The sequence below is a fragment of the Anoplopoma fimbria genome, chromosome 6 (assembly GCF_027596085.1).
Source record: "Anoplopoma fimbria isolate UVic2021 breed Golden Eagle Sablefish chromosome 6, Afim_UVic_2022, whole genome shotgun sequence".
Taxonomy (NCBI): domain Eukaryota; kingdom Metazoa; phylum Chordata; class Actinopteri; order Perciformes; family Anoplopomatidae; genus Anoplopoma; species Anoplopoma fimbria.
The window spans coordinates 2,986,877-3,005,553 of NC_072454.1; the positions used below are offsets into that span (position 1 = coordinate 2,986,877).

Genomic DNA, 18,677 nt, shown 5'->3' on the forward strand with positions numbered 1-18,677 from the left:
AGAATACAAAACAAAACAACAAAAAACAACTGGAAATTTAAAGATCTAGAGTCACTCACTCGAAACAGCAAACATTCATTATCCATGTCAGAAAAAATGTATTTAAATCACCTCAGACCCAACAAAGCTGTTTTAACTGTCATACCAACAACTCCATGAAAAATACAGTTCCTCATTTAATCGCTTCAACAGGACAGAGAAAAGGACAGATCGATATAAAGTCATACGTCTTTAAATATTTACAGTTGCTCTACTCTCTGGCAGTATTGACTTATTACAAATTCAACACTTTGTTCTGGTGCATCTTTCATACAGTCTTTACAAATCACAAAAGCGAAAAAAACAAAAGACAGAACACAAGTGTATAGTTCTGCTTGGAGTCACTGCTCGGGCTCAGTTTGTACAGAGTTTATACTGTTTATACTCTCTGTCTCCTTCTCCGTCAGCTCCAACGCTGTCCAATCAGCAGCAGGTCCAACCTACACCTAAATAAAATATTCCCTCTGGTTGTCCTTTGGACCGTTCTGTGAGCTGGTCTGGCTGCTGAAGGCCAGCTCAGCAGGACCGTCTTCGGGCTTCGCTGTTTTAACGTTCCGGCTCTGAAACGTCCCTTTCCTCCTGTAGAGGACTCGGGCCATTACGGCTAACGCAGACACCGCCACAAAGATCACCAACGCTATCACACCTGCAGAGCGGAGGAAACGCTTATGTTACAGCAGCTCAGTGGGAATGTAGGCTTTATTTACACACATCATGATGTTTTCCATCATAGGATATTTTTGACATGGATCAACTGAAAAAACACCTTTTTCTTTTCATTGAAAATCTACAAAATCTGCCTGAATTACATGCAAAACTAAACTTTTTTCGCATCATAATTTAACAGAGGCACCCTGTTTGTCTTTATCAGTTTTACTCAGCTGGACACTTTCTTCTCAACCATAGACTGTATATGAGAAGTGGACCAAGTGATGACCATTGTGATGTCAACCATTGGTTTGTGGACTGCCGTCGGCATCTTGGATTACGGCAGTCGCCATGTAGTTGTTTTTTAGCAACCAATAAACAGAAGTAACCATATTTATAATAGGGAGGACTGACGTAGAGACGCCGTATACGTCTCTGGTAGCAGCAGCGACCTGTCAATCACAGTAAGCATACCCTGCTTTATGGTCTGTTTGACTCTAAATGGAGCATCATTTACTAAATGAACATCATGCTGTATTGAAGAAGACTTGAAACTAGAGATTGAGACCATAAACTCATGTTTACAATGTTTACTGAGGGAATAAATCAAGAGAGAAGTAGAGTCATTTTCTCATAGACTTCTATACAACCAGAGGAGTCGCCCCCTGATGGTCAGTAGAGAGAATGCAAGTTTTAAGACACTTCCACATTGGCCTCACTTGGCAGAACCGGAGGTAGCCGCCTGTTCTGGACACTTTTTTTGTGTGCCAATTCTTCATTGCCAACACATTAAAGGTCTGGCTAATGAGAATGAAATGAGAAGCTTTTCTCGAGTCCTGTTAAGAACTTTGGATCCTCTCCAGGACATTAAACATTGTTGTGCAGAAGTTCCTGCGTACTCTCCTGCAGTTTAGCTTCAGTTTGGGGTTGTTGTCTCCTCACACACATTCTGCAGCAGGTTTTCCTGCAAAATAAAGTTTAACTAGAAATTTACATGATTTCATACGCCAGAAGTTTGACAGTCCAACCATCACAAGATAAAGCCGTGGACCTTTCTTTGTGCTCCTGACTTTTCTTAATTATTGCACAGAAAAGTGTAACAGCTGCAGTCAATGATAAAGGTGAGGTGAACTGAAAAGTACAATGTCTGTGTTTGTTTTGAAAATGGAGATGCACAGATCAATAGCAGCTGTAAAATAGTCAGCTAGATCCAAACACATTTCTCAGCTGTGTTTACTACAATAGCATTCACATAGTGAGCGTTACGTTTACATGTAAACTTATAAATAATTGCTTTATAAGCTTTGATTTCAAATCTGACAGATTAGAACTACAGAACCAAATTGGAGATGAAAGAGCGAAATAAAAAAATAAAACTCCGACTTAACGGCAACTGGTCAGTGGCCCAACGGGCAGCGAGAAAACATGAGATTGCTTTCTCTCCATCATTAGAGGTGCAGCCAGCTAATTTTCTCCAGGCTCGCAGGGCAATTCCGGCTAATAGAAGGTCTCTGCACCGTTGTTAAAAAAGACGTACAGTCGTTGCTCCCGGAGAATGAAGTCATTTGTATTCTAATTAGCTGTGGTTTCCTTTGTGAGTCTGTAACAGTCACGCTGTTTTGAGTGATAACTCGGGGCTTTCATTCAAATGGGTACACGGCATGCAAATTTTATGAAAACAATCCTGCCGTACAACCAATGAATATATAAAGACAAAGGTCTCCACAAAACTCATACAGCACACGTTGAAATTTGTAATTGTATCTGTCATTTCACTGTTAGGTGTCATTTCACTGTACTGAGGTGTGAGTCTTAAACTGCAACTTAACTGAGCCTTTGTAGATCATATGTATTATTCAGCCCTCTCTTGGTTCTTTTGTTTGAGGAAGTAACCTTTTTAATTCAATTCATTAAAAAAAAAAAAAAAAAAAAAAAAAAAAAAATAAACTGACATTTTATAGCTTGTATATCTTTCAGCAAGATTCACGTTCAAAACTTTCTGCACATGCAAAACATATCCCTCATATCTGTGTTCTCTGAGAAGGCGAGAATAAAGTTGTACTTTTTTGAGGGAAAAGTCGTAATATTAAGAGAATAAAATGAGGATTTATTGAGAATCTGGTCAGAAAATTTCAATAAAAGTATTCCTGCAAGACCGTTTGACAGACAAAGAAGCCCATTTGGGTTCCATAATGAGACAAAGTTTATAGAAGCGGTTCATCGCAGGTGGAAAACCAAATCTAACTGATGAGGCATACATCTCACCATTGTTTGGTTTATTGTTAACAAATGTTAACTTCACCACCTTGGACTGGACTCGTGAACCTGCATGACTTCATCTGATTTCACCAGAATCCGACCCGAGCTTTAATAATAACTATATAGAAACATACAATCTTCTCTCTGATGGTCTCGGTTGCTTTTGAGGGTCATATAGAGTCATCAGTGTTAAATTGAGACTGTTCCTCATAATAACAAGAGGAACAGTCTCTTTGGCCTCTAGCAGGCCAAACAGCAGGAGCTCAAGCCTCCTTTGAGGTTTTATCTACGAACGTGGCAGCATCATATCATCTCTGCAGACAGTCCCTGTCTCATGATTGAGGATAATGGCCATGTTACAGTGAGAAACATTGCTGCAACAGTACCTCCAATTAGAGCGGAGTCACTCCTGATGGCATTCACCACAGGCTGACCCGTTCCCACTGATCCAGACTGGCCTGCAGCACAGAGACAAAGAAGAAAAGAGACAGGAGGGACGAAGATGCAGACGTGGCGGCAGAAAGGAAAGAACAGAGAGGACAAATGCAGGGGAAGGATCACAGGGGAATGAAAAAGAAGAAATGAAGGTGAGCAGAAACATAGAGGAACAAGGAGGTCATTAGTGACCTGAAGAATAAAAATGAAGAGTACAGCAGAGAGAACAGCAGGAATCAACAGGAATCGTAGAGCGTCAGTCTGAGTAGAGAAGATAATAGACACCACAGCACACCTCCACTAAGTCGACCACAGGGGGAAGATAAGGCAAAGAAAAACTGCATTAATTGCCTCGTGTATCGCTCATTAACCCAGTGTCATTACATCATTAGACACCCAAAGGTCCCATTGTAAAGTTTGAGAGGTAGCACCCACACAAAAAGCTGGACAGTACCGCCTACGATATCCTCAATAATATTTATTAATGTGAGTCCCTTGAGAAAGTGGGCGCTCTACTTGTAGGAACACATCAACAATTAGTTTGCTACTTGCTGGCCGCTATCCTCTCTTATTAAATCAGAATGTTTGAAACAATTGAGAGAGACTTCAGTCCAGGAAACACATCCCCTTCTTAAATTACAAATCTGTATATTTAGCATTATTGTCTCCCGAGGATAAATTTGAGATTTACTTCTCGTCTTCTCAGGGGCTCTTCTGGTTATCCATGATTTATGTGTTTGTCATTCAATTGATCATTCATCAACTGTGAAAATCAATGTGCAGGGATTCAAAATTAGCCTGAAATAATATATTTTTCGTGTGTGAAAGGCACAGGTTGTTTTAGATTGCAGTGGAAAACTGAATTCTCCTCACGTTCTGTGCAATGGTAAATAAAGTATGATATTACTGCAGCTATGGGGGAATACTTTTTTCCTTTTCTAAAAGAGGATAAATACATTTTTGGACATATTTGAGGAAAGTTAGAGACGTGATTGCTGAGAGAAGAAATATCAACTTAATCAACGTATCCTCATGATACGTATGATATCTTCTGAAATGTTACTCCTCATTTTTTCGTGACTTTTTTACATAAACTTCCGTCTTCAAAGGAAACAACTCGGTCTATTAACAAAAAGATCATGAAATACAACAAAACTACCTAGTTAAAGTTAGGAAAAGATCGTGGTTTGGGTTAAAATAACTACAGAAGTGCCTTTACCAAAAACAACTTTGACCCCTTGTTTCACAACTGGAACGAACAGCGGCCTCTTGACTAAAAGATTGCTGTTTGTTGGACCCTTCCACCTCCACTGCCACCATCCATGTGAGTGTTTTGGGGTCTTTATACTTCCTTGTTCATGATTAAGTGGATAACCTAACAAATTAATTTGTGGGATATCGACGAAATAAGGGACATTCATTTTTGTAGGTAAAGCTAAGAAAACTGGATGAGACCAGCCTGACTTGATGAACAAATGACTGAAGCACATCACAGACTATGAACGTTGTAACAGTGTTTCGATTTAAGTCGCTGTCCCTTCATAACATTAAGGAAGACCTACCGTACTGTTAAGTTTGGATTCACCTCCAGATTTTCTTAAAGATTTGAGACACTTGCAAATACATGGACCCTAACGTTGTGAAAAACGTTTCCTCTGACCTGATAGGTGGTGCGTTGTTTCTGCTGCGTAGGGATTGGCTGAAGTGGAGCCACAAATGGACTGGACCAGTGGGCCGGTAATGACCAAAGGGCTGGTGTCTGGGTGGAGCAGAGCAGCTTTCAGAGGGCTGACGGAGTTAAAGAGGACGCCGGACAGACAGCCGGTGAAACCCAGAGAGGCAAGCCGAGACAGCTCCGGATCCAAGTCACCAGATTCTGAAGAGAAAGATACACAGATACTTCCTGCGACACTTGCACTAGTCTGATTTTTCGATGGCTGAATCGAATCATGCCGATAAAAGACGAGCATTACTTTTAACAGTGGGTTTGCAGTGGCAGCGCTTCATCTGGATGAGGGAAGTCCCACAGCTTCTCATCTTATTAACAACCTATTTCTTAGTCCGTCTCTGAAGACGCTTTTCAATAAGAATATAACTAGGTCATGACAAAGAGTATGACAGTTAAGCTGTGTCTCTGTTACATGTCAGATCTGTCTGAAGCAAACCAGCTAGAAAGAATAGTCTACTTTGTCTTTGTGAGGGAAGCAAAAACGTCATTGTTTAACACTGTGACAAACCTACAGAATATGAAAGAGCTAAAAGCACTCTACACTTTACCGCTTCAGCTTTCCAAAACAACTATTACCACAATGTACTAGTCAAAAGAAGATGCAATATGCATGAAGTGAAGGAGTCATTAGCTCCATTGAAATACCGATAACCTCCCAAGAGAATATCCTCAAAGGCTTTTAAACGCCTTTCCTGTCTGGGAAGTTTTTCTGGATGGGACCAGCCTGCATTCGTACATTTTGACTGCATCTATGACCAAAAACTTGTAAAAAAAACACAGTGCACATTGTGCAAAACGAGCACTGGCCTTAAAACTGTTGTCTGTTCAGGACAACTTGCATAATTGTGGTGTTAACAGAGCAATGTGGTAGAAATGCATCGTGGCAATAAAGAATGTTCTCTACTTTTATTATGCAGTGTATGAAGTCAAACGTCACGACAGGATTTTGTTCTGTGGATGGCAGTCTGTCGATTGGAACCACCATTTTGATCACAATATATATATATATATATATATATATATATATATATAATATCTTCTACTATTGGATAGATTTCCATTAAAAACGTTCTACAGATATCTATGGTGCTTGGAAGATGAATTCTACTGACTTTGGTGATCCCCTTACTTTTCCTCTAGCGCCAACATGAGGGTGACTTTTATGGTTTTAAGTGAAAAGTCTCAATAACTTTTGGATAGGTTGCTATGCAATTTGTTGCCAACAATCAGGATCCCCTGAGGATAATTTGTAAGCCCCTGGTTTTTTTTAATATAGGGCCATCATCAGTCCAAAGCTTCAGATACTTTGTTGTATATCAAAATACCAGACGAAAACCTCTGGTTCTGAAAAGTGAAGCCAAAGCTGAAGTGCTTTAATTTGCATTCTCTCTAATGTCCACCAGGGGGCGACTCCTCTGGTTGTATAGAAGTCTATGAGAAAATGACTCTACTTCTCTCTTGATTTATTCCCTCAGTAAACATTGTAAACATGAGTTTATGGTCTCAATCTCTAGTTTCAAGTCTTCTTCAACAAAGCATTTGAAGTTATTTTCATGGTGTTTCTTTTCTTTTATGAAGGAAATTATGATTTTATAATTCAAATGTTTGGATCACACTTTGGATGTATTGTTTGACTTATTGTATTATTTACATCCAGTCTTTCTAGTCTGCCCTTTTCTTATTCCAGGAAAAGTCAATGATCTTCATTATGAGTCAAGGATGCATTTAATATTTATAGATTTTGTTCAGTTACAGTTTTATAAAAAAACTTTAAATAAACACTTTTTTAAATTGATCTGATTTGAATTATGACCCATCTTAGTGCTGAGAGTAGCCGGCATTCAGATTTATTTCTATGTCTGTTATTTACTTATTATATATCATCGTCTTAGAGCTGTCCTGGGGATCCGACCATCTTCATGAAAGTTTTCAATACCTTATTGTCTGATGAGGCAGAACCGTTTTGAAATGAGTCTGTCTGAGTGCTCTTCAGTCTGAAAGGACTCATCTGGATATTTGTAGACGTCTCACTTACCGTGCAGCCTGCCGAGAACCAGCGACCTGAGGCCATTGAATTCTACATCAGATGTCAGATTGAAGTCCTCTTTGGTCTTCTGGTCAACCTGAAAGAAAATGAAAGGTTTGACTTATTAAATAAGATTTCAAAGTCAAGATTGCTGGTATGTAGATGCTTGAAAGAATACATTGGATAACTGGACTGAAACATTTTGTAATTTGCAAAGAACAAAATAAGAATGCTTTAGTTTTTTGTGATTTTCCTCATAATTGCAAAATTTGGAGTAAGTTTATCTGAGCCTGATAAACAAACAAAGCAAAATTATGATATATACTAAGATGGGTAGAGTACTAACAGGACCTTAGATGTGAATTATAGAGACAGTGAAGGAGAGGTCCATCTGTGGTTCATGTTCTCACTCCCAACGTTTAGTAAGTGGCCCTTAGCTTCAAACTATCACGCTCTAGCTTTCCCCTCTAGAGTCAGTTTCAGACTTGCAAGTGTCATTAAGTTTTAGTTCTTTATATGCAAAGTGTCTTTTCAAAATAAACTCTGTAAGAGCGGGTTGGTGGTGTTTGTTGATTGAAACACAGTTGAAGGTACGGCGGTGTATCATCAGCATATGAAGTGCTACATTATCATTAAGCAAAGACTATGTCTGTGAATCAGGTGCCCCAATGTTACAATGTAAAAAACAGTGACCTTTTTAAGCAGGAAGATCTAGTGCCCAAAGCTATAGAGCAAGTCTTGTTTTGAAGGAAACAGAAAAAAGTTGTTTCCAAGCTGCTAATGTTTGGGTCAACAGTTTCACTGCAGCTCAGCTTTTATTATCTGCAGTTGCTTCCTTGCTGTCTTCTTGTAGCTTCTTGTCGCTGAAGTCGGCTGACAGAGAGGCTGCTGGGAACACCAGGATGATTCAGGGTTCAGAGCTGACTGAGAGGAATATTTTCGTGTGTTTACCTGCAGAGAGACGGCGTCTGCCAGTCTGCTGATGACGACAGCGTGAAGCTGTCCGTTGGCGAGGTTTCTAACTTTGCTCCTCAGGATCTCAGCATCCTTGCTGCTGTCCAGTCTGTATCTCACCTCCAGCATGTCTGCACACACAAGTCAACAAATCAAACACAGAAAGCTGAAAGAGGTAATTAAAATAAGAAAATGATCTAAAAAATAACCTTTTATTATTTAAGCAAATCTTGTGTAATACGGTCTTTTCATGAACAAAGAATTTTTTTTCTTTGATAAATAATACAAATTATAGAAATTACATTCATTCTTCTCGGGCTTTACAGAGTTTTTGGCACACAGATGATTAACAAATGATGAACTAAATATTATTAGCCATTTATCATTCTTCATTTATACAATCAATTTTAATATTCAAGATTTTGACATCTAAAATAAACATTTAACTTTCATATATTTGCATAAAGCCATCCAAACAGAACCAGTAAAACTTTCTTCAAATATTTTCTGTCCACGTACCAATCCTCTACTTTAAAAGAAACGTGTTACATATATAAATATTGCTCAAGGGAAATCTGGATGGTCAAGTGTCACAGCAGCTGAATAATTAACCCAAAAATAATTAAATAGTTAGAAAAGTAGGGCCACATTGTGCAAAAATGGTAAACAGAGTCAAATTAATTAACATAATGTTTGTGTCATTTAAAATGGATTATTTCATTGGGTTCACAGAAATACAATTTGATCTGCAGGCTGTGTAGATGATAACACATATAGGAAAGCATATTTTTCATTTTACTGAGCATATGCATACTAACTAGTGCCTATTAAAGCATTGAAGAAATTCATATGAGCATATCTTGGGAATAATTGTGAATGCATGAATCTTGAGGCCACAGTGACCAGGATAGAAGAGATTCTACGTAAGCGGGAGAGGTTATGGAATCATGCATTATTTATATTTTTCGGCCCTGCTAATTACTTTTAACACTTAACGTTTGCCTTTTTAACCACACTTATTAGAGGAGAGAGGGAGAAAGTGAGAGGCAGATGTACAGTGAGTTCACACCACAATGACCACCATTAACAAGTCACAGGAGGTGACGACAGAGCTGGCAGACTCAGATAACAACGCTGACATGGAGATTGTAAGTGAAGTGAAAACTTGGTGTTGGCGGAATTTTTCATCCTTTCAACAGTTGTTAGCAGATTACCACATATTCGTTATCCTGTACTGAAGAATAGGAGTCAATATGAAGGATAATATTTTTGTTTATCACACTAGTTCTCTAGCTGTCTTAGGTTACAGGAGCTATACTAGTACATCAAAATGATTTAAAGGACGAGATATACGGTTAACATGGTTTATAATGTTCAGCTCTTACTCCTACCTGAGTTCAACACATTAAGTAATAAAATCCAGATAAGCCAAACTGTTCGTTTAGTAACACTTCCACAAGTGGCTTGTCCGAAGACAAATGAAGCCTAAATAAATCAATTTTACTCAAACTCAGCCGCAAGTCTTAATATCATAACTTAACATAACGACGCAACACTGTAACAGCGTGATGTAACAGCGTAACATGACAACAGAACATGACTATTTAACATCATAATGTAAAATGACAACAGGACATGACAATGTAACGTAACAAAGTAACGATGTTACATAACGACGTAACGTAATGTACAGACATAACGTAACCATGTAAGGCATGACGTCACACAACGAAATGACGTAATGCAACAAAATGATACCGATGTTGATTCCGAACAACGCAGCAACATACTATTACGCATAACGTAATGTTGCGTAACGTCACAACCGTAAGTAGTAGGAATAAATAACAAATAACAAACGCTGCCAGTGGACTTTCTTACCTGATGAAACAAGTTTAACAAGCATTAAAGCTAGGGTGGGTAATTTCTTTACTGTAATATTTGGCAAAACTGTCCTAATAGCCAGTCAGCTATATGTAGGTGAAGTGCTCTGAGAATATCTGCTCATAACTTTGCTCTCCCCTGCCTCTGTGGGCCGCACCCAAAAATTGCCACCGCTCATGTACACTTTGACCAATCAGAGCGAGGCTCCGATTCTCCGTTCTTATTGGCTGTGGGACTGTCCGGTCACCTTGGCAACGACGTTGGTGCGTCCCTGCGTGTTTCGTCTTCCTATCAATGTAACTGAATTCACATGAACGCGCATAACTGACGTTCGGTGGGAGGAGCTACAGCAGGTAGCGTGGCAGGGAGAGGCCAGAGAGCACGCGACGGAATCTCAACGGCTGTTTTCTCCAAAATCGCCCACCCTAGCTTTAAGTCAATTACTATTTTTTGGTTTCACTCAGAACACAAACAGAAAGTCCTGTGTTTGTTTCAATAACGGCTGCTCAATATGTTACATAACTTGTTCTGACCGTATGTAAAAAAAAAGACAAAATAATGTGGACAATACACATAATCGATGTTTATAGAGGCGTTCAATGGCAACGTTTTTTCCCTTCCAACTCAGCTGCTTTACTTGAGGGTCAAATAAAGATTTGCAAATAACAACATAGATATTGGGAACAGTACAAATTTTAATTTTTAAAATTAATAGATTTCAAGTTTGTTTTAATTTGCTTTTGCACACAAGATTAACCTGCCAATAAAATTACTTGTGCTTCAACACAACACTTCATAATAACTGCAGATTGATAACAATTCAATGCCAATAACAAATTCTCTGTATCTCTCATATTGAGCCACATGTGCTCAGTGGTGCAGTACCAGAGAAACAAGTTGAAATTGCTGCATAATGGCCTAATTTACTGTGAAAGAAACGATTGCTTACAATCCATCCATGTTACATCGCAGACAGTCGAGTCTGTGTATCTGTAATTTAGGAATTGGGCCGTCTGTGATTATACCTGTCCACTCCTTGGGGTTTGTTGGTATGCCTGATACGCTTATTTTCAATCACAAGAAGAAATTGATGGATTGGATTCTATGCATAGAAAATGAGCGTAAAAGCACAAATCTGAATGAGAACTCTGGCATTTGAATAAGCTGCTAAAAAACAAAACCTCTAACCCTTCATTTTAATACAAGAAAGCAATGCATTTACAATAATGTGTTTTATGATATCCATTCATGTTGGTGCTTTGTTTGTCTGCTAGGTTTCATTTTCAAATAACGTAGCTTGTGAATTCTTTGCTTTCAGCTCTATAATCACTGATGTCAGACGAAAGCACTCACAAGCAGAACTTCACAAAAAGTGTCTCTGCTCACAGCTGTGTCACAACACAACAATAATGTAACTCTAACAAAAGAATAGGAGGGGCTGTTATCATAACTTTCAAGTCTCCCTCAGATCTTTAAAAGATAATGAAGGAATTTTTTATTGTAAACAAAGCCAACCATTTTCTGTGGCACTAAATATGTAGATCTTTAGAAATGTCGCAAAGTGTTTCATCCCCAAAAGAAACCTTTATGAGCGATCTTCCTTTCCAAATCAAATGACCCCACTTGCCTCTCTTCTGATTTAACACTGACGTGAACGGCAGCAGAGGAGAACTGGATGTAAGAAGGAAAGAAGAAAGAGAACAGAAAGGAGTTGGAGCAGACGAAGAGGAGAAGCCTGAGAGGAAGTTTGTTTTTAGGAGAAGAGGAGTTCTGGATGATCCAAACAGCCACAATGTCTCGATTCTGAGCACATTATCTGAGAGTTAGGAGGCTTCAACTTCGTCCATTTCTACAAAGCATCACAACTAAGCAACACAAACATCAAACGTCAGAAATTCTCATACGTCAACAAATACTTCTTGCATGTTTATTCAGGATCTATAAGCCACCAACATATTCCATTTAGGAGTGTAACACAATACCAATACACTTGAGTATGACAATATTATGTTTTTGGACACTATATTGATTCTCAAAAAACATTTTTAAGTAATTGTTTTCATGCAAATATTCAGATTCCACAAAAAGTAGAGATGTTCACATGCCAGTTTTTTGTTTCTGATAGCGACTACGATATATGAACCTATCCAATATCAGTGTCTTAAATACTAATATATATATATATAGTTCTTGTGTAGTCTGAAATATCTGATAAATTATATTATAACGAGATATCGGATTGAGCATTTAAGGCTGTATTGGAGGCATTTACAATACTGGTATCAGTATTGGAACAACTACAACAAGAAGTGGAGCTTTAAAATAAGATGTTAAGAAGACTATGATAAATGAAAATACAGATTCAACTGTTCTGATTGCATTAAAAAAGTAAACTTTTTAATATTGTATTCATATGATGGTGCATTCCTCATACTATGAGAGTTATCCTAAAATTAGATTTAAAAAAAATCCCAATATATCACCTCGCTTGTATCATGATATGTACTTATACACAGCCCTATATTAGTTGTGACAAATTAAAACCATACTAGTGACAGCACAATGCACTATAAATACTGATATTTGGCAAACTGTAACAGTCAGGACCATCCAGTGAAGTATACGAGAGAAAGAAAAAATAGAGGGAGAAACAAATTTCCTCCTTCATTCAGAATGGAGAGACAGAGATTAACCTCATGAAGATGCTAAAATCAGCATCAAAAGAGAAGTATTCTTTGCTGATAACACAATACATGTCGGAGGATCTCACCGTGCTTGTTGAGCAGCAGAGCCAGGTACTCTCTGTGGTCGGAGCCCACGTAGAGGAGCAGAGCTGGACTCTGGCTGGTCCTGAAGCTCAGGGAGACGTTTTCTGCTCTCAGGGTCAAGTCCAAGTGGACGGAGGAGGACGGGGAGCTGCTGCTGCTCCTGTTCGGCTCGTTCAACGCCGGCTCCTTGAAGGTGTAGCTGACAGATGTTCCCGACTTGAAGCTGGCTGAAACCTCTGCAGGGGGGAGAAGGGAGGAGATAAAGTCAGAAAGATTAATTACAAAGCGTCTTATTTGCTGATGCTTTCCACCTTTTCTATCTACTTTAGTGTGTTATATATATTTTTACATGTAAAAGGTCCGTAGAGTGTAAAACCTGAAGTCCATGCCTTAAAGGAGTTACCCTCCCCCTCATAAGCTCCTGAGCTCCTGAATTGGCTCCATTGAATTCTCTCCCTCACTTCCGTAACTTTATGAGATCACAATGTTACGGAAGTGACGTAAAACTCCTTCCGGCTAGTTTGACCCTCAAAGAGAGAGATGAAGTTGAAGCTCACAACAACCATGGTGTAGTGGTTATGAAAGCAGTCTTTCACCCAGGAAGCCTGCGTTTGAAAGCCATTGTGACCCATCTTCTGTTTGTCATTCTTCGGAGGTGGAGTATAATAGGGCCTGTTTAAAAGAAAATGAGTATATAGGCTCCTGAATGTCTTTGCAAAGAACTAATCTTGCAGGGGGTTTCGTATACTGTCTGCAGCACTGACAACCCATAATTAAGGAGCATCCTGTTACCACAAAAAAACCCCACCTGGCAGGTGAAAAGAACAATGCAAAATGTGGCTGCTAATTATACCACAGGCGTGTATCAGAGCTGTGATTTCCACCGACGAACAACACAGCTTGAGTTGTTAATTATTGCATAAATATGAGGCTGTGTTACTGCGATGACGTGATGACTCAATGCTTCTCTGATAACTTTAGTAACAAGAAGTGCAGGTGTTTATTATGAGAACTTGTGGGCAACAATCAAAGACAAGTTGAGTCAAAAATCTGCACACAGTTCTGGGTTTCCACTTTAGTATAATACAATTTAAAAAGGCCAAAATATTATTGACTTTGTGTTTTTCTGCACTAAATAGAAAGTAATGTCAGACAACCTGTTAAATACTGTGAAAACGTTATCGCAGTATAATAACCACAGTGTTTACCATCAGCGAAAACCTGAGCACTTGCACAGAATGATATTATGTACTACATTAGAGAGATTTTGAAAAATTTTGACATACAACATTTGAAGAAGAAAAAGGTCAAAACTAGACAAATTATCAGCCAACTACAGACTTCATTTATGACTTCATTTATGTTCCCCACAGGATCAAGATGATTAACAGCTGTGTATACAAATATTGATGTGATGTGTTGGCTTCACACTCGTCTGGTGTTAACTGAATATCTGTAGCTCCTGTTTAAATATAAAATATGTGTGAATAAATGCTCCTGTGTGTTTGTGCACCTCCAAGACTTAAGTGTGTCTGACTTCTTTAGTTTGACTGGTGTCTCCATGTTTCTATAAATTGTTTTTTTTTAATATAAAATACATTTTCAGACATATTCAGGCGGCCATGTTGGACGTCAGCTTGCTCACCAAAAGCCAGACATGTCTCAAAGCAACAGAACTTTAATTTTAATTTACATGATGACCACAAAACTGACAATATAAATTTGTGCAATATCAAAAATCTGTGCAATCCAATAATTATTCTGTCTGTATATTTTATATTTTAGTTATTGTGGATTTTTTACTTTTTTTACTAATTTAATATTGTGTGATTACTTATTTACTTATTCATAATACTTGTTTTGATCTTGTTTTTTACTATGTCTCTTGTTTGCACTATCCTCTCTGCTGCTGTAATCCTGCAAATGTCCCCACTGCGGGACCAATAAAGGTATATCTTATTTTATCTTATCTTATCTTACCAAAGATATCAAATATGTCAGGCTAACTTTCTGTTTATAAAATGATGCACAAGCACTGGAAAAAGGTTGAACTGATACTATACATAAATGAAATTGGCAGACAGGGTGGAAAAGATGATTTTTCCCACCTTAAACATTGTTTCCCCTACTTTGGATATTAAGTAAAAATTGGCAACATAGTAACTGGGTGATAAACGAGGAGTACCTCTGTCGCAGAAGGCTCCAGTGAAAGCAGACGAGCCACAGTCGCAGGAGAAGCTGTTGGGCCTCTCCACACAGCGACCCTGGTTCTGGCAGAGAGATCCATAGCTGCTGCAGTGACCCGGACATCCAGCCTGAACCCCCGGAGTGATCCTGGCTCTCTCCTCCAGGTCCAGGGTGACGCCGTTCAGCTGCAGAGAGCGAATACAACCACGAAAGCCCCTCTGCCTGGAGGCCGTGCCGCCTGAAGACACACACATGGAGGATCTATGTCAGCGTTATCTTCTTTATTTCTAATATTATCTCTTCTTAATGTCGCTTGTTTTGTCCAAGCAACTGACCAAAACTAGAAGACATTTAAAATGATAAAAATAATATAAATGCGGTAATTCATCACATTTATGAAGCTGGAACCAGAGGAATTAATTAAAGACTTGAAAATGTAATTAATATATTGTCTATCATATGATGTGCTGTATGTTTGAATCCACTTTTTTCTGCTTTTGACTACAAAGGATCTCACACATTCCTCGTGCACAAAGGTGCTGTTTCTGAAAGCTGATGCTTCAACTTCAAAAAACGATATGATAATAATAATACATTTTATTTATAGAGCGCTTTTCAAAGGTCTCAAAGACGCTTTTCAGACATTTAAAATCATCATTAAAAGCTACACACTAAAAAAAAACTTAAAACACACAGCATTCGTCACACAAACGCAGTTCTGAAAAGGTGAGTTTTGATTTCTGATTTGAACATTGAAAGATCATTGCAGTCTTGGTAAATGATGTATGAGTAAATATATATAATTGTAATTTACGGCCATTTCAAGCCACCTTCCTTTATGTTCCCCTTCCTAATTTATTTGACGATTGGATAATATAATTGTAAAATGATTCATTATAGGACCAAACCTGTTCTTTTGCATGTTTAAGCTACAAATCATGACTACTACTTAATTACTGCTGAATATTTTTCAAAGCGAAGTGAATTTCTTATGATTTTTTATGTATTTTCATACTTTCCATGCAGCCACTGGCTTCCATTAATTTCTGAATGATGCAAGAAAACAACCATGAAACTTTCTTCTGTCTTTTTTATTTTAGATTTCCAAGTTCCTTGGTTGTTGAATGGAAATGCAGCGTGGGTGGGGATGATTTGGGAGGTCTGCACTGCTTTATCTCATAACAGTAATATAACTTTATCAAAAATATATGCAGATGATGTTATGTGGCCTAAGAAAGAGTCTTTTCATACCGTAAGGAAATTAACAAAGGCAAATCTCAAATTGGTGAATGACACAGACTGATATGTGATTTTATTATGAACAGCTGAACACACTCTGCACCTCCGAAAACAAAGATTTGTCAACACCCTCCTACTGAATTTTAAAAAAAGATGAGCTGATGAAACATAGTGAAACACAAACTGGCAGGTGAAATATTCAAGGTGTTGACTTTTGTCTGGCACCGTGCTGATCATTATGCTGTTCATTATGCGGAAGATGGCGAGCTGTCAATCTGTCCGAGTCTCACTGACTGTAACATTATTTCTTTCCAGGGTTGATTTTAAACTCCAAAAAGTTATTGTTTCCCAACATCTCCCATTACAACCTCCAGCTGTCCTCAGAGTTCAGCCTCTGCTGCATTATAATTGTCTCAGAGTGCCAAACTGGCAACCTCAAGACTGCTGTGATGAGATAAACAGCTTTTCCAGGGCTGCAGAGATGATGAGGTTCATATCAGGAGTTTCATCATGGAACTGTTAGGAAAAGGACCAACTTAACGAATGGACCGGGTTCAAACACTGTTCCAAGGTTACCCTGAGGACACTGACCACAAACACAAGTTTCCACCGCATCGTCCTTGAGATTATTTCTATCAAGTTGTGAGGATTTTCTCTCAGTCCATTAAGTGTATATGAAGATAATACTTCCATAAACTCACCCTCTATGCCTCGCCAAAACATTCACACCCCAAATGTCAAAGTCAGTGGACTTAAGCTTCAAACTATGACGCTCTGAGCAGCCCTCAGTTTTGGACGTGTCAGGGATAGCGTGCCAGTTTCCCCTCGTTACATGCATAGTGTCTTTAGGCAACAACATTACTTAAATTACTTAGTTTAGGAAAAGAGCCTGGTTGACTTTAACTTGACCAACAATTCATCTGACCTACGACTCAGGTTGTTGAGCTTCACCTACAAAAACTGAAGTGCTGTTATTTGTAGATATCCCAGGAAATCAATTCATATGTGAATCAAGAATCATGAAGTGTAAAGAGCGGAAAAACCCACACTGGGCTGGAAGGGAGTAAAGGTGGATGGGTCAAACTAAATTCGGTCTTCCACCCAAGAGACTTCGGCTTGTTCCACAGTCAGCATTTATTCAATTGATTGGTAACTTGCTTGATTAGTAGTTATTTTAACCCAAATGACAACCCTTTCTTAAACATAACCAAGTAGTTCTGTTGCCTGAAATATAGTAAGATGTTTCCTGTGAAGACGGAAGTTTATTTTGAAAATACTGCATGCGTGTGATCAGCGTTTTCTTAAGAAGTAACTTTTTTCGTAAGATATCATCCGTTGTATGAGGATACGTTGAAGGACAGACGTGAAAAAATCTCAACGTTGTCTTTAAGTTTCACATGGGACACAAACAGTGGTCTCCTGGTTGAAAGTCCGTGTTTGAACCATTCACCACACCTCAAAGTTTATTTTGAAAAGACACCATGCATGTTACAAGAGGAAACTGACACGTCCACATCTTATACCAAAGGTGAACATAGAGCTTCATAGTTTGAAACTTCTTTACGTAAGGTATATATAGTAAGGTTGACCTTTCGGAAAAATGATTTTTTTATAGTCTAATTGATCTTTCTTAAATCTGCCAGTTTCAACATGGATCAATAACCAGACAGCACAATACACTGAATCTGTGTATCTCATTGGTTGCAGGACCATACAAGTGCATTTTCGCTTAAACCTTTCTGTTTAAAACACTTCAGCATGAACAGTCTCACGCTTGTGCAGGCGCTCTATTCATCCATAAGTGTTTTAGTGAAGATGCATGTGTTTGTGAAGTAGTGAGAAAAGGAATGGATAAATGAGACTTGGATTATTCTGCACGAGTTGTGTGAGGGTTTGTAAACAGATGTTTTAATATAGTTTTGCTGTTGTTTAACATTTACTTCAATTCATCAATACTTTTCTCAGTATTTTGGATTCTTCGTTCACAGTGGAGGCTTGAGAGAAAAAATAAGTTTCCTTTAAGAATTGAGGAAACAAGGGATAGTAAATAATATGTAAATTATAATTTTGGATGTGAAGTATTCCTTCAATCCTGATTTATTGCATAGCCCAGTTTCTTGTGTGGATATATTTGGATTGTAAAGCGATTATAAATAGTTTACATTAGTGGATTAGTTTTCTTTGTCAAACACATACATTTAAAACACTTTATCATGATCTGTTGTCTTAAAGAACCGCTTCAATGGCTCACACTGTGTGAACAAACATAAAGAGGTACAGTACGATGAATCCAATACAACACAAGACACACAGAACTATAAACTCTGGTGGTTATAAAGAGAATGTACTGCAGCGAACTAGAACAATGTCACTGCAGTGATTTCCCAGAGGAGAAAAGAACAAATGGCGGAAACACTGGAAAGTGTTTTTTCTTTTTAAGAGAAGAGAAGTTCTGAGGTGGAGTTTGAGGCAGGACGGTCACCTCCAGCTGAGTTCAATCCAGGTGAAC

The 18,677-nt window shown here is 38.4% G+C and overlaps 1 protein-coding gene across 1 annotated transcript in view; it reads right to left on the reverse strand.

Moving 5' to 3' along the window:
- Positions 1–485: 485 nt before the first annotated feature.
- LOC129092700 (contactin-associated protein-like 4) overlaps positions 486–18,677 on the reverse strand; it is a 74,682-nt gene continuing 56,490 nt past the window's right edge. The window contains exons 17-23 of the mRNA XM_054600718.1: positions 14,928–15,167; positions 12,745–12,978; positions 8,088–8,221; positions 7,146–7,233; positions 5,042–5,257; positions 3,333–3,404; positions 486–685 (exon numbers count right to left, since the gene is read on the reverse strand). Of these exons, the coding sequence (XP_054456693.1) occupies positions 486–685; positions 3,333–3,404; positions 5,042–5,257; positions 7,146–7,233; positions 8,088–8,221; positions 12,745–12,978; positions 14,928–15,167 (1,184 nt within the window). The remainder of the gene's footprint in view (positions 686–3,332; positions 3,405–5,041; positions 5,258–7,145; positions 7,234–8,087; positions 8,222–12,744; positions 12,979–14,927; positions 15,168–18,677) is intronic.